This window comes from Peromyscus eremicus, chromosome 6, assembly GCF_949786415.1.
Source record: "Peromyscus eremicus chromosome 6, PerEre_H2_v1, whole genome shotgun sequence".
NCBI lineage: Eukaryota > Metazoa > Chordata > Mammalia > Rodentia > Cricetidae > Peromyscus > Peromyscus eremicus.
Window position 1 is genome coordinate 57,292,918 of NC_081421.1, and position 16,637 is coordinate 57,309,554.

General features: G+C 43.2%; 1 protein-coding gene across 1 annotated transcript; it reads left to right on the plus strand.

The window, feature by feature from the left end:
- Positions 1-8,838: 8,838 nt before the first annotated feature.
- Fga (fibrinogen alpha chain) lies at positions 8,839-15,662 on the plus strand. Its single transcript, XM_059264758.1, has 6 exons — positions 8,839-8,892; positions 10,570-10,695; positions 11,140-11,323; positions 12,334-12,479; positions 12,996-14,145; positions 14,953-15,662. The coding sequence occupies exons 1-6, from the start codon at positions 8,839-8,841 to the stop codon at positions 15,660-15,662; spliced, it is 2,370 nt and encodes a 789-aa protein (XP_059120741.1).
- The last annotated feature ends 975 nt before the right edge of the window (positions 15,663-16,637 follow it).

The following is a 16,637-nucleotide window of genomic DNA, read 5'->3' on the forward strand; positions in this document are numbered from 1 at the left end:
TTAGGGATCAGCCAAGGCTGGGAAACTTGCAACAAGTTACTATGCTGAATGCTTGACTTGTCGTATCATGAAAAGATCGGCTTGTGCTGAAATCCTCAGTTTTAGCTTTGGATAGTCTTACTTTCCACAATTTCTTTCCAAATTTGTTCATTTCCTGATTCTCGTGACTCACCATTGAAAAATATTTGGTAATGATATCACTACATTGCTTGACTTGCTAGAATAAGCTCATATTAATTTTACGGTTCATTTTGAAATCCAATGAGTCACAGAAAATGGATTAATTTCAACTTTATGCTTATTTGGTTATTAATATCTACTGGTGAATCCTGAGGGTTACAGTTTCAGAAACAAGGCATGAGAAATACTTCTAGACTCAATTAGATCATGTCGCTGCAAGTAATGGAAAAGTTTAAGCAATTGTCTTGATAAATCAACAACAGTGAAACTTATGTGCATTTAAGAGTTTGGGGCCTTGTACAGATATGAAGCCTCTCTCTGCAGCTCAGAATCACTGATAACTATTGCTCAACTCTCTCCTTTACTCCTCTGAGCACCAGGAAGCTTCAAAACGGGGAGGCTATATGCCAGGTCCCAAGGTCCCACCCCTTATCTCCAGATGGACTAGAGGCCCAGGACAGTGGTTGAGTTTTTACTAGCAGGTGTGACATCCTGGGTTCCATCCCCAGAATCTACACCTCCCCCTGAAAAAAGAAAGTCTTGTTTCCATGGCTTTAATCCATACAACTGTAAGGAAGAGGTCTTGTGTTTACAGGCAAGAATAATTACTCATTGGCCAAACGCCATGGTTTAAAATATACCTTCCCCAGTCCTTTTCCTGCAGATGTGCTTTAGGAGCAAGTTTCAGGGGTGTGGGGGTGTTGAAGGTGAGTAGGGATTGAAAAGTTACATTAGCCAGGTGTGGTGAGCCATAGCTATAATCTTAGCACTTTGGAGGCTAAGACAGGAGGCTCATGAGTTCAAGTTCAGCCTGGGCTATGAAACAGACCACTGCCTCAAAAAAAAAAATATCTCAAGGGGGAAAAAAGGAGTGAGGAGAGACAAAAGAGGAAGGGGAAAGAAGAAGGAGGAGGAAGAGGAGGGAGAAATGTAAGGGTAGACAGCGCATCTGAGAGCTTCGTGAGACCTTAAATTCTCTCACTTTGACTCACGTCAGCGTGAATTACTGAAGGTATTTCTGCAGTAGATTCTTTGGTTTATTCAGATGGTAGATGTGAAAAACTTAAGGGCACATTAAGCTCTAGGAAGGATGTCTAGCTAATAATTCCTCGTCTGTTTGGTGAAGCTTGGGAAGAATGAGGGAGGCTGATTGATGGCTTGGTGGGTAAAGCATTCACTCACTGTCTGCGTCTCCAGAACAAATATGAAGGCAGACTCACTGGTACCTAGCTGTAATTGGGGCTGTGGGGAGGTAAGAGGCAGAAGTGCAGTTCAGGCTGCTCCTGGGCCAGCCAATAGAGTATGAGAGCCTGTCTCAGGCCAGCCAGCCAATAGAGTATGAGAGCCTGTCTCATATAATGTAGGAGGTTAAGACCAACAGCAAAGGCTGTTGTCCCCTGACCTCCACACATACACCCCATCACATGTACACTACCCTCACTCATATGATCATATACACACACGGGGGGCAGTGTTAAGAAATAGAGTGAGGTGCAAATATTAAAATTAAATGTCAAAGATAGTAAGATAGTCAAAGTGAATGAAGAATACTGAGTGCAAAGGGACTATACTCCGTGCCTCTTTGCAATGTGCTCACCATGGGAGGCAGGAGCTGAGAGATGCGTATTCCTCATGCACCATTCCTTTTGGTCTATGCTGAATCAGTCTCCATATTTATTAATTATTATTTATTCAGATTTCCTTTCCTTCCCATCTTCCCCTTACTGAGCAGTCAGTGTAGTTAAGTCTAACAAATGTAACTTTACCTACTTGCTTTTTTGCTTATCATAGAATGTATGTGTATACTGTTTTAAGTTAAATGGTGTTTTTCTATAAATCAGTGTTATTGAGACTGAGCCTCAACTTACCTGTTACTAGTCTGCATTAAATACAAAAATCTAGGATTTTCATGTTGAAGAAAATTTTGTCCATACTTTGTTTGCTTAGCTTTGTATTTATTGAAGTATTTCACCTTTTGGATCTAGCAAAAAAAATGGGGCCTAGGTTTTATGTAGCTTTTTTTGTTGTTGTTGTTTTTGCTGTTCTTTTGTTTGGGTTTGGTTTTTTGTTGCTTTTTTTTTGTTTTTGTTCTTATTTTTTTGTTTTTGTTTTTGTTTTTGTTTTTGTTTTTGTTTTTTTTGAGACAGGGTTTCTCTGTGTAGCCTGGCTTTCCTGGAACTCATTCTGTAGACCAGGCTGGCCTCGTAATCAGAGATCTGCCTGCCTCTGTCTCTCAAGTGCTGGGAATTAAAGATGTGTGACACGGCATGGGCAAGGGAGAGATATCCCTACCCACCCACCCATCAAGGCCTGCGGCAGATGGGAGAACTGTCGCCATTACTCATCTGTCATATGGTGGTATGGGGGGGGGATATTGCTCCACCCCCACTCCCCACCTCAGGTGAGAGAGGGGGCCCCAAGGTCATAAGGGCAGAGTGGGAGAGCTGCCCATGCGCTTATTAGCTGCTACACTCAGGAGAGTATGGACTGGGCAACTCAGAACACCTGGTCCTGGAGGTGTAGGTGTGGGAGAGTCGACCCTCACCCCTTGGTCATCGATGCAAAGGTGAACTAGCTGGGGCCATGCTGGAAAACTCACCCTGGTGGTGAAGACAGGGGAGAGCCGGAGGGCTGACCAACCCTGCAACTGCCCAGGCCCAGAACCAGGGTTAAGTGTTGGCTTACCCCAACACCTGCCCTAACTGTGATCTGCTGGAGAACAGGCGGGGTTGGGGTCTGAGGACCCAGGACTACAGGCACTCCAGGACACAGGGCAAGCAACTGGATGCCCAGGAAAAGTCCCAGTGAGGGCCCAGTGTCTACAGTGGAGAAAAGACCAGGGCCTGGAACCAGATCACTGATTATTTGCAACGAACGCCTGCATGAACACCTGCATGTAAAGATGTACTGATAAATGTGTTTTCTGTGTGACTCACCGTGTCACGCTGCAGCTTCTATGACAAGATTTTCTCTTTCTTCCTTTCTTTTATTTTCATTTTTTTATCTTAAACTTTATTTTGTTTTATTTGTGGGGGGAGGTTGCAGGGGCAGAGGGTGGATGTGAGGATACAGGAGAGGGGTGGGAGCAGGATGCATGATATGAAAGACACAAAGAATAAATTTTTTTAAATCTTAAAAAAAGATGTGTGCCAGCTGTTTTATGTAGCTTTAAAATTTTTTTTACTTATCTGGTAATTTGTTTCCACTACATTTTGTAAACTAATACATCTATAATTGAGTAGAATTTTAATAAGAAATGTTTATCACAAGCAGTTTGAGAATCTCTAACATCTTTGTTGGTCTACTTTTCCCTTTCCTCCCTCCGCCCCCTTCTCTTTCCTTCCTTTTCTTTTCTTTTCTTTTTGGTGCTGTGAACATCCAACCCAGGGTCTTGCATAGCCCAAGAGAGTTCAAGCCTGCAGCTACACCCCTTGCCCAGTAACTTTGTTGTTCTCTTAAGATCCTTCTCCAAGTTGAAAGCTTTATAATTTCCCTCAGCTTCCTTTTGAGTCCAGGAGTTATAAAGTAAATATTATTTATTTCTAAACTTGTAATTTTTCAAATATTTTTAAATTACTATTTAAATGCCACACTATGATCCAAGGACATGGCCTTGATGATCTTGATTTGGGGGAAGGCAAAGTTTGGCCAGTTATCTTGGGGAAGGGGATTGTTGCTGAATTAGTCCACCCCACAAAGTGAACACAACTCATAATCACTCTCCAGTATGAATTATGTAGCAGAGGCCTGTTGATTGTTATTTCCTTTAAGAAGGAAACAAACAACAACAAAAAACTCAGGCCAAATGTAAATGAATACTTACTGGCTTTGTAAGCATGAGCTTTGGTCCATGGCACCGCAGCCATGATTGGACTATTGTGAGGTGTCACAGGTCCACCCATCTGGGCCATCGGGACAGCCTTCTGGGAAGGCTGCTGGCACAGGGCGGAACTCTGGCTCACCTGGGAAACACCGGAGGCAGAAAATGTGGTGAGTTGCAGGATTGTGGCATTCACGCAAATCTACTAGCTGAGTCACAACTGTGTCCTTCAAATCTAGACACCAGGTCTTTGGCACTGGCTCCTACCAGCCAGGTCATCACTTGATTTTTCTCTTACTGGCAAGTGGAGGAAACTCGTCCTAAGTCTGAGTGGTGACTCTCCTTAAGTAAACATGGTAGGGCAGATTCCACTCTGGAATTATCCAGGACACACAGTTAAAATGTTACAAAAGAAAAAGAAAACACTAACATTGAGGAGACTTTGGACTGGAGATGTTTTTCCTCCTCATTCGTTTTCTTTACATTGCAAAGCTGTGGTTAGGGGTCACATGAGAGAAGGTAGGAAATTGTCCCAATAAATGGCGGAAACTGGGTTGCTTCTCACTGAAAAGATTAGCATTACCACATGGCTTTGAATCTGATATGAAATTTGGAAATACAAATTTAAAACAATTTTTTTGAGGCAGGGTCTCATGTAGCCTAGGCTGGCTTCAAATTGACTATGTAGCCAAGGATAATCTAATCCTCCAGCCTCCACCTCATGAGTGCTGGAGTTACCTGTGTGTGCTACCATACCTGCAGATGCCTCAGGGTACCACATTTCCTTTCTTACTTTTGTTCTGCAGGTTTTACTTTTTTTTTTTTCAATTTAGAGGAATCTAGTTTTGTGTCCTGGCCAGGAATGTTGGAAAATGTCTTTCATGTAGGTCTCTCTGGGGTATTTCTCAGCATTTTTGTTGTTGCTGCTGAATTTTTATCCAGATACAACACTTTTACAAATTGGTGAGACCCGATCAAACAACCCTTTAAAACTGGGTCCCCAACTGAGGCCATACCTTCATGGTAGAATGTGTGTTTAGAATACGCTAGGCTGTCCCCAGCATCACATAACAAACAAAAATGACGGACCTCGGCAATCAGCATTACCTCCTTTGGCGTGTAATTCCTTTCTTGGGAAACTGCCAAGAGCCTTGTAGATACTGTTTCTTCACATTTCACTGTAATATGTTCACAACTGGTAGGCTTTCTGTGTTCATCTTTACCCAGCAAAACCAGAAGAGTTTGCTTGCTATAACAAACTGAGAATGAATGTTGGAAATGAAGTCATGGTGTCTGAATTAATGTGTCAACTGAATATTCATAGGATGGCTGTACTTTACTTTGGTCTTTATTTATATTTCAAGTGTATGAATTTTGTCTTCATGTCTTTCTGTGCACCATATGCTTGCAGTGCCTGTCCAGGCCTTAAGAGGGCTTCAGATCCTATGGGAGCATTGACAGGTTCTAAAACAAATTCCTCACTAATCAATCCCACAGGGATCATCGTAACGCATTGGCCTTTCGCGGTAAATAGCTAGGCAAAAATCAAACTTTTGTAATAACTGAGAAACCCAGGAAGGGCACATCAAACAAGGGCATGGAGCTAAGCACGGCCGACAGTGTCTCCTAAGTAAATCCTTGCTAGAGCTCGACCACTTTAAGAAAACCCAGGCAGAGGTCGTGTAAACTTGGTCACAAGAGCCAAAATCTCCTGTTTATGGTCAGTCCGACAACAGGAAGTGTTTTATCCTTTCCAGTTGTGTGTTTGGTTATTGTTTTAACCAAGTGTCTCCTGCTTAAGTTCCAGTACTTCCTGTTATTAGGGAAAAGTAAATGTACATGTTCATCTAGATTTTTATGATGCAGAATATAAATTCCCATCAAATTTGTAAATTTTTGGTTTTGTTATTTGTAACTGGTAGAATGATATCAGCTGTAAGAAGATATCTAACAATATCCCCGCAGGGCTAAGAAAAACATTGTGAATTCCTAGGGGGAAAGCCATTAGAATTATGCCACAGAAAATTTCTTTAAATTGTACTGATTTTTTTTTTCTGCACTTAGAAAACTCTCCTTCTTGTCACATACTCTTTGAAAATGATGACTGTTGTATTGTTTGTACCCTGTGAACCTGCTTGAGGTGCACGGCACAGGAGGTGTCACAAGGTAGAAAGCCACCCCCGAATAATAAAGAACCAGGTCAAGGATGCCCACACAAGTGCTTACTGGAAGAACCTCTCACTAGAGAGAAAATAGGGAGCTTTTGATTACAGACTCTCAGACCTTTTAGAACAAATTAAAGGTGCCATTTCTAAGGATCCTGTTGTAATTGTCTGGTATCGCTCTCCACCATCTGGTGCTGCTCCATTGCCTAGTTTGATAAGTACCATGGAAAAAAGAAAAGCAGGGCTGTGCAAAAGCACTTCAGGGTGGCTGCTCCTCAGGTGAAGAGCTCAGAGAAGGAAGAGGAAAAGGAGTCGGGAGGGGGGTGAAGAGGGGGAAGAAGAGGGGGTGAGGGAGAAGGGGAGGATGATAGAGTTAGAAAGCGAGACTATACAGACACTCCAGAGGACCATGGAACAGCAAGGGCACTGTTCTCAGGTGGACATCCTTGGAAATGCTTCCACAGGCTCCACAGTGGTGGCTTTTGATAACATTGTCTCTCTTGGTTTGCTTTCAAGAAGATTATGGTCTGTCCATTTACCTAAAAAGAACTTCCTGCAGGCCCAGGGTGGGAAAAAACATTTGTGGGGGGTTTCCTATCCGTGCCTGACAGGTTGATGGTACAGTGTCTGTGGGTGAACGTTTACCGCTGTTGTCTGGAGTCTCAATGGGCTCTAGGGCTTTCTCTGAGCTCTGAAGCTGTCTTTCCAAAGCTGAGGAACTCGCCTCTGAGTAGATGGACATTGCCTTGACAAGAGCTTTGATCTGTCTGTAGCAAGCTCCACATGTCTGAGCTGCTCTGTTTGCAACAGAGGAAAGCATCCATGCTTGCTTGCTTGCTCAATGAGGATCTGTACCTTTCGAGAGACTGTAAGGACAAGCAAAATAGTTCAATTTTTTATTTTCTGATCTAGTAGAAGAGACAGGTAATATCCTTGCCATGATACAGACCACTAGTGATGACTGATCTAAAAAAAAAAAAAAAAAGACAGACAAGGGACCACATTTGAGTATTAAATCAGGACCCTGTGGAACATGTGGAACATGTGGAACATGGCAAACATGTGGGTGTTCAGTAAGCACTCACTAAACATCAGTGACTGCTGTTACCAGAGTGGCTTCACAGAGAAGCAGGATCAGACAAAGTAGAGCTGGTTGCCAGCTAATGGGATACCCCGTGAGGTTTGACTTTCACATGTACAACAACAACATTCTAGTATAGGTATATTCGAAACATCACAGAAGACGCACAAACACTAAGATATACTGGTTGTCTGTCTGAGATTCAAATTTAACTAGTCGCTCTCAGTTTTTAATTACTAAATATAATAAACTTAAGTCAAAGGCATCTCTTAACTTTATTGAATCACGACTGATATGTAAAAGTTGTATTTGTTTGATGTGAAATAACCCCCTTTGAGCTAATTAGCATATGTATCACCTCATTTGATGATCTTTTTCTTTTCTTCTTTTCCTATTTCCCTCAGTTTTCATCTCCAAGCAACCAATACTGTGTTCTGTGTCTCTGAGTTCCCCATTTTGGGTTTCACACAGAAGTGAAATTGTATCTTTCTGTTTAGTTTCTTTCACTTAGCATGATGTCCTCCAGGCTAATGGATATTTCCTCAAAGGCAAGATTTTCTTCTTTTCACAGGCTGAACAATAATATCTTGCATTTGCCCTTTTCTTTATCCAGTCATCCATTGAGGGGTATTACTGTTTCCCTAGGGTGGAATTGTGAATAATGCAGAAATATTCTGTTCAAGATCCAGCTATTGCTCTTTGGTGGGGGGTGGGGGGGATAGAAGTGGGTGGGTGGGTCATACAGCAGTTTCACTGAGCCCAGGAGATCTGGACGCAGAGATGAAGAACAAACAGAATCTATGCCCAAAGCCAGACTGAGGGAAGAAAACATTTTCCACAGCCTTTCTGTTCTCTAGTAATGGCTACCACTTACTACCAGACAGTGGTGTCAACCACTACTCTGAAAGCCTTGAACTAATTCACCCACCTGTTTATCCAGTGGTAGCTTGTCATTGCCCACATTCTTTAATTGAGGACACTGATTCACAAGGATGAAAAGTAAACTTCCTAAGAGCACAGAGCCAGGAAACTGGAGCTAGGATTGTGGATGTAGGTGTTGGACACCAGTGGTTGCTACTTTGACACTTGAGTGGAGGAAAATCTTCCATTTAACATAAGCTTTCTGTAGGCTTTCAAGTCATTTTGAAAGTTGGATGGACTCTGAATCCTACACAAAGTCAAATATCATTGGTTAAATCTCTGCTTCACAGAAGTGATAGCCAGAATGCCCTAGCAACCCTCCCTCCCTCTTCAGGTGTGGAAACGGTTCATCTTTGTATCCTCAAAGTCCCCCATTCCTTCATCTTTGTATCCTCAAAGTCCCCCACTTCCTGGAATGTGGACTCTTCCCCCAACTGCAACAACTTATCAGAAGCAAACAAGCTACAGAGAATTGAGCAAGAATTTCTGGGATACCAGCATTGTGGTGAGAGCAAAGGATGGAGTGTGACCTTTGGCCCTTTGAATAGGACAAAGGTGATGATTAACTCAGCATCCTGCAGATTTAAGTAGGATGGGAGCTATGAGCAGAGTCAGTCCTCCTCTCTTTCAGCTGCAGTGCTCCTTGTGAGCCATCCTCAGATGAAGAGAAGATGCTTTCCCTGAAGGTCGCTTGCCTTATCCTGAGTGTGGCCAGCACAGTCTGGGTATGTGGTTTCTCTTATCTCATTCTCTAGTATTTCTCCTACAAGGAGCTTTGAGTTTGGAGTCTACCAGGTCTATTATATTAGATATACTACTGTACCAGGTCTTCGTTCTAATATTTTCTTAGCTTTAGGAGGCAAATTCCTAGATGGGCTTGACAAGTACACAGGGTAATGTGATGTCAAGAGGAAGGCCATAGGGGCATAATGAACACATTCTCACAGGATCCTGACATCTGTCGTCTAGGCTGATTCATCTGTCAGATTCAGTCTTCCAAACTAGCAGTGTTTGGAAGTTTGTTATGTTGTTTGTTATATACTTTCAAGGTGTGAGACAGTGTGCTCTTTGGAATGATTTGTGCTCTTTTTAGATAACGTCTAAATACTGTTAATAATTTCTAAAATTAATCTCCAAAGACATATAAAAGAAAGAAACCTACATCAATAAGGCTTCTGAAGCATTCTAATTTATGAAACAAGTCAACTATGTCCAAGGAACTGAGTGACATCCTAATTAGTTACCCAGGGTGCATATTATTTCACTTGCCTTCTTGGCTCACCATTCATAAATCTTGATTATCAGTGAGTAAAGAAGAAAACATTTTTTTGTGGGAATAAAACTAAAATCACCAGCAAAGGTGATATTTCTGGATAATTCATAGGTCTGTTATTTTCCTTATCTATTATTATATTCAATTTCTGCCTGCTTTATTGTTGCATTGTTTTATTCTGAAATGCAATTGAATTTACCATTATATTTCTTATACAAAAGGATCCCACTCGTTTCTTTAATTATGATGATTAGGGTTATTTGAATGTTCACCGATGAGAATGAGCCCACGTTGACTAATTATAAGGATGAACTTCCCTAAACTACAGTAGTGACAGTAAAACCCTTGTGAGTTGGTAATACAGAGTGGAAATAATGAAAGCTTAAAAGCCATCTCCACCCATTAAACTATAAAGTCTTCTTGGACAAAATGTTTTATGGTTCATTTGGTTTAGAGCCGAGAACTTTTAACTCCGTATTTCTAATAAGGTCTTCAAAAACTGCTAGTTGCTGACTACTGCTTTAACTGTTTATTATTTTCATTTTGAATGAAAATCTACAATTGCATGATTGTAGTACAAAACACTGCCAAGTTTTAGCTTCCTACATTTGTGTCCTTGATAAACGCTTGTCTGAATCATGGACCATCTCCAAAGGTTACCATAGAAACCTGAAGAAGAAGAAGGAGGGCAAGAACAAGAGGGTGTAGGTCTTCGCATACAGAAAGAGTACTTACAGGAGAAAGAACTAGAATTTGTCAGCTATTTTTTCATGTATGGTCACAAAAGGGGGGGAGATGAAATTTAATTAATCTTGTTAATCCAGATCATTTTTTGTTTAAAACCCCTGACATATAGCAAGTGCTTATTGAACATCAAACACAGTTAAAAAAAAAACAACAAAACTTCACACCCTTTATCTCCTTTGCTTCTCATAATGACTCCATAAAATAAGTAGGATTTTCATTTGACTGTAAGAAACTGACAGGCTGGCTGTGGAGGCTGGCGGCTTTGACCTCCACCTTTTCCTCCTCGGGGCTTGTGAGCATCACGATGTCTCCATAACCAGCATCATAATGGCTAACATTGTTGCCTCTGCTCCTTTTTGGATGTTTGGATGAACCCTTGAAGACCTCAGACACCGATGGCGGCGAATTTTTAGCGGAAGGAGCACAGGGGCGTGGCCCAAGAGTTATGGAGAAACAGCCCAGTCACTGCAAAGAGGCAGACTGGCCCTTCTGCTCTGATGATGACTGGGTAAGCAGAGGACATGTGAACAGGGCGTCCTTCCTTGTGGTACAAAGAGCTACAGGCTCACTGGGTGGGTCCTGGAAACCTTTCCCTATCAGAAATAATCTAACGGGAACCTAGCTCCTTACATGCCAAATTAGAGAGAGAAAATGGAAAAAAAAAAAAAAAAACTAGTCCTAAGGCATTGACTAGTTATCACAGGTTGCTGGTGGGATAAACAATGGGATGCCTGAATAGTAGGATTTCAAAATTCCCAGAGCCTTATGAAAGGCTAAGTGGACCTTCATCCTGGAATTTCCCTCTGGCCTCTGAACTAGTCCTCAGAGGTACTTTTAAGTCAGTGGATACCTGGGAGAGCTGGGGAGGGGAAGCTGCAAGGATTGTTTTAACAAAGCTTACTGGGAGCTAAGAGATAGACCTTTCATATAACCCCCACCCCTTCATTTTCAGAACCACAAGTGCCCGTCCGGCTGCAGGATGAAAGGGCTGATTGATGAGGTCAATCAAGATTTTACCAGTAGAATAAACAAGCTCAAAAACTCACTATTTGATTTTCAAAAGAACAACAAGGATTCTAATTCGCTGACCAGGAATATTATGGAGTATTTGAGAGGGGACTTCGCCAATGCCAACAGTGAGTAGAACATATTTAGTGCTCAGAGTTTCTAGCAAAGACAGCAACGAAAATCCCCAATGATAATGTTTTCTTGCCGCTGCTGTGATTTTATACCAAAGTACGCGGCGTGGAAACCACTGAAATTTAAGGAGGTGAATGTCATTTCCACAAAGTTAGAGAAGTTAGCTTAGATTATTTTTAACAGCCCATATACTGAAAATAAGGGGAGGCAGACCATTCAAGCAGCCGTTCTGCTTGTGGTCTACAGGCAAGGAGTCTCAGAGGTCAAAAGACTTCTCGAAGACACAAGATAGACATCAGGCATCAGGTCCAGATTCTGTTGAGCCAATTACATATATATATATATATATATGGGTGTGTGTGTGTGTGTGTGTGTGTGTGTGTGTGTGTGTAATTTGAAATACAGGACCATGCTCAGTCTTCTCCCTAGGACTCACCAGGGCTAGGAAGCACTGTAATTACTCTGGGCATGGAGAGCAAGTCGGTGGAAGTTCTAGTTCTTGAGGCCTTCTTGGCCTGTTTGCCTCCTTCTGTCTTCACGAAACACTGAACAGTTTCATGTCAATGGTGCAGCACTAGTTGGTGGGTAGCTGGGCCCTGGTGTTGTCCAAAATGATTAGAAACTATTTCAAAGTTCCAAGTAGAATGAAAATCTCCTCAACAGAAATATCTAATAATAGATTCAAGTCCCTTGAGTAAAGTTACAATCAAATAATTGGATGTGATCAAGCTCACTATTTACCAAACCTCAGTTTTAAACCTCCAAAGTATTTTCTTCTGGATTTCTAGATTTCTAGTCATGAGTAGGACAGTGTAACTAATACCCATGGATGACTTTTGTGTGGAACAATCTAACTAAGCCTGAAACTTGTAGATTATACATCCAGAGCACAGACTATAAAGGAATAAAGTGTGGAAATATTTATAAGCAATTTCCTTTTGGGAGCAGGGCTTTAATAAGCAAATCAGTCTGCAGCCACCTGAATACCTTGCATCTTCTGTTTCAGACTTTGATAACACATATGGCCAAGTGTCAGAAGATCTGAGACGCAGAATTGAGATCCTGAAGCGCAAAGTCGTAGAAAAAGCACAACAAATTCAAGTTCTGCAGAGCAATGTCAGGGCTCAGTTGATAGACATGAAACGCCTGGAGGTAAGTGGGAGGCCCTAGCCCCAACTGCTTCGTGTTTGACTAAGAAGGAAAAGGAAGACACTGGTCTTCTGAGTGTCCACCAAGTCCATTATCCACCCAAAAGAGAAGTGTCTCCACCACAGAGATGAAGACAGAAGTCCAGAGATGTGAAGGAAATTCTTGAAGGGTAAACAGATACTGTGTTTCAAAAGAACACACTCTGTCCGGCCTGCCCACCACGTGTGGACATCTTGGCTCCAGCATCATAGAGGCTCTTTAGGGAGGGCTTCCATTCACAAGCATTTGCACATTTCTTTCTCCATCCAAATTCGAAAATGGATCCAAATAGCTCCCACTACACAACTTCCCTGGTCCTACACAGTTTCCAGTGAGGATGCCATGGTTAGTCGAAGAAAAAGGGTAGGACTGAGTTTTCTGATAGCCAAAAGAAGTGAAACCTATGTCCAAAGAGTTCCAGTTTCCTGGAACCAATAACGTCAATAGACATCATTCGTTTCTGTGTCCTCCCCTCTTTAGGTGGACATCGATATCAAGATCCGCTCTTGCAAAGGGTCCTGCAGCAGGGGTGTGGCCCGTGAGATAGATCTACGGGACTATGAAGGTCAGCAGAAGCAGCTTGAACAGGTCATTGCTAAAGACTTGCTTCCTGCAGAAGACAGGCAGTACTTGCCAGCAATAAAAATGGTTCCAGTTCCCGACTTGGTTCCCGGAAACTACAAGAGCCAGCTTCAGGAGGCCCCTCCAGAGTGGAAGGCATTAACAGAAATGCGGCAGATGAGAATGGAGCTGGAGAGGCCCGGGAAGGGTGGGAATTCACGAGGAGATGCGCGCGGGGATTCTCCAGGAGGCTCTGCAACATATGGAACAGGGACAGAGGCAGAAAACTCCAGGAACCCTGGATCTGGTGGATCTGGGTATTGGCGTCCTGGGAGCTCCGGGCCTGGAAGTGATGGGAATCGGAACCCCGGCACCATGGGGTCTGATGGACATGGGGGTCCTGGAAGCTCTAGACCTGGAGGGTTTAGGCCAACTCCCTCAGTCTCTGGGAACCCCAGGCCTAGCAACCGTGACTGGGGTGATTTTTCAGAATCCACAGGAAGTAGCAGCCCAGCAATAAAGGAAGAATATCACACAGGTAAAGTGACCACCTCTAAAGGAGACAAAGAGCTCCTGATTGGAAATGAGAAAGTCACCTCTACTGGCACAAGTACCGTACACCGTTCATGCTCTAAAACCATTACCAAGACTGTTACGGGTTCTGATGGTCGCCGAGAAGTGGTCAAGGAAGTGGTCACCTCGGATGATGGCTCTGACTGTGGTGATGCTGTTGAATCAGGCTTGCTCCAGAGTTTTGGGGGCAGGTTTGACAGATTTGCCCAAAGGTTCCCCGACCAAGCTGCTTTTTTTGACCATCACTTGGATTCACTCTCATCGGACTACAAAGAATATGTCAGTAAGACCCAGGTTACAGGCCCTGATTCTTCAGACATAGCAGACTCACGCTTCCATGTGCCTGACTTTCCTTCCAGTAGTAAAACCTCAACTGTCAGAAAACAAGTCACCTCTAAGACCTTCAAAATGGCAGATGAGGCAGGAAGTGAAACCCACCATGAAGGAGAAACTCGGACTACCAAGAGGGGCCGTGCCAAATCGCGTGCATCCAGAGGTATCCACACTTAGTTTTCGGGAAGTTCCCCTGACCCCCCAGATCAAGTTAACCATTTCTGCGACGTGCCCAGGCACGCTGCACTTCCTTCCTAACCTTCTATTGTGCCTTGTTGAAATCATACATTTTTGGGGGGGGGGAGGGGGAGGTCAGTTTTTCATGCTAGACTGTACGTTCCATGGGGGCAGTGACTTTCCATATGTCTATCTCTGTAATTCCCAAATGCCTAACAGTGCAGTCGTTTCTCAATAAATATATTTTTAAAAATGTACAAATTCTTCTGAAACTCAATTCTGAGTCTGCTTAACCGAATTCATTCAAAATGTGTGCTATTGTGACATCCAACTCACTAACCTTAAATTTAGTCTCACTTGACATTTAGATCAGGCTAAACATTCATTCTCTTAGTATTGATGGATGGAGGTTTAGCTACCTTTGATGACCATTTGCTATTCGTATATGCAAGTAAGATTTCAAATCCCTTTGCAGAAAGTTGGCACTTTGAAGACTTACATGTCCTTTACCTGCTTAAAATTTCTCAATGCAGCTGCATCTTTCTCCCATGGGAGGAGGGATGGAAGGAAGGGAGGGAGGGAGGAAGGGAGGAAGGGAGGGAGGGAGGGAGGGAGGGATGGAAGGAAGGGAGGGAAGGAGGGAGGGAGGGAGGGAGGGGGAGGGAGGAAAGGAAGAGTTTAAGCAGGCAGGCAGGCAGGCAGGCAGTGTCTGTCTCCTTTAATCTGGGCAATGCTTTTCTTCGCAAAGTTAAATGAGAGTAACTTCTTCCAACCAGCTTAATTTTTTTTTTAGACTGTGATGATGTCCTCCAAACACATCCTTCAGGTGCCCAAAGTGGCATTTTCAGTATCAAGCTTCCTGGATCCAGTAAGATTTTTTCTGTTTATTGCGATCAAGAGACCAGTTTGGGAGGATGGCTTTTGATCCAGCAAAGAATGGATGGATCACTGAATTTTAACCGGACCTGGCAAGACTACAAGAGAGGTTTTGGCAGCCTGAATGACAAGGGGGAAGGAGAATTCTGGCTAGGCAATGACTACCTCCACTTACTCACTCTGAGGGCCTCTGTCCTCAGGATTGAATTAGAGGACTGGGCTGGGAAACAGGCTTATGCAGAGTACCACTTCCGGGTAGGCTCTGAGGCTCAGGGCTATGCTCTGCAGGTCTCCTCCTACCATGGCACGGCTGGAGATGCTCTGATGGAAGGTTCTGTGGAGGAGGGGGCAGAATACACCTCACACAACAACATGCAGTTCAGTACCTTTGACAGGGATGCGGACCAATGGGAAGAGAGCTGTGCGGAGGTCTACGGGGGAGGCTGGTGGTATAACAGCTGTCAGGCTGCCAACCTCAATGGCATTTACTACCCTGGGGGCACCTATGACCCCAGGAACAACAGCCCCTATGAGATAGAGAACGGGGTGGTCTGGATTCCCTTCAGAGGAGCAGATTATTCCCTCAGGGCTGTTCGGATGAAAATCAGACCGCTGGTGGAGCAGTAGTTGAAGAAGGGAATGGGGCCTCCATTTTGTTTTTGTTTGTTTGGTTTGTTGTTGTTGTTGTTGTTGTTAACAAAGAAGAAAGAAAATAAGGAAGATGGAGTCAAGAATCTTGTCAACTTCTTACAAATTTTCAGGTGCTATTTTATTGTTCTTTGTACTGTAGCTAAATGTAACTGAGATGTATTACTCCTTTGAAAAATAAAATTATACATTTTTTTCACCTTTAAATACCTCTATGAGTTTCAAAGCTTTTGTAAGGGAATGTCCACTACATCAGGAAGAGGGAGTCAGACTGGAGCTCTTCTTGGCCACAACGAAGAGTGCTGATTTAAACACGCTGCCTCTCAGGCCCCTCAATCATAGGCCCATTGCAAGTACAGAGGTTAGTTCACACATTAGATTTGGTGGGTTTTAAGCTGACCTTGTGGGCCCAGCCTAACTAGTCTCCTACGCTTGCCTGCGTCAGCTCTCTACCTTACGTTTTGAGGCAGGGTCTCTCACTGAACCTGGAGCTTGCCGGTTTCTCTAGACTGGCTATTAGTGAGCCCCACAGATCTGATGGCTGGCTTTTTGTGTGGTTGTTGGGAGTTGACATAGATCCTCCCCTTTCACACGGCAAAGTCTTTACAGACTGAGCCAGGGCCCAGGCCCAGGGGTTTTTGTTGTTGTTTGGTTTTTTGTTTTCCTTTGTTTTCCCACTGTAGTTACTAATGATACAGGCAGAGAAAGAGCATTTAAACTATGACCAACTCCTCTCCACAGCTGCAGTGGCTGCCTGGCCCTTCATAAAGCCTTTCTGGTTGCTCTTGGTGTTAAATGCTACTCTTGCTTTCCTAGCACTTGTATAACTTCTAAACTGGAGTTTGTTGGAAGAAAATCACCAGCCCTTCCCCAGCCACCGCCCTAAGACCTGCTCCCTATTTGAATGTTTATGGATTTATAAAAAGAACCATTTATAAAAATCACTTCAATTTT

Coding starts and splice junctions, on each gene's coding strand:
- Fga (XM_059264758.1), top strand. CDS start 8,839: ATGCTTTCCCTGAAGGTCGCTTGCCTTATCCTGAGTGTGGCCAGCACA. Junction 8,893..10,569: donor GTGTGGCCAGCACAGTCTGG/GTATGTGGTTTC, acceptor GAACCCTTGAAG/ACCTCAGACACCGATGGCGG. Junction 11,324..12,333: donor GGACTTCGCCAATGCCAACA/GTGAGTAGAACA, acceptor CTTCTGTTTCAG/ACTTTGATAACACATATGGC.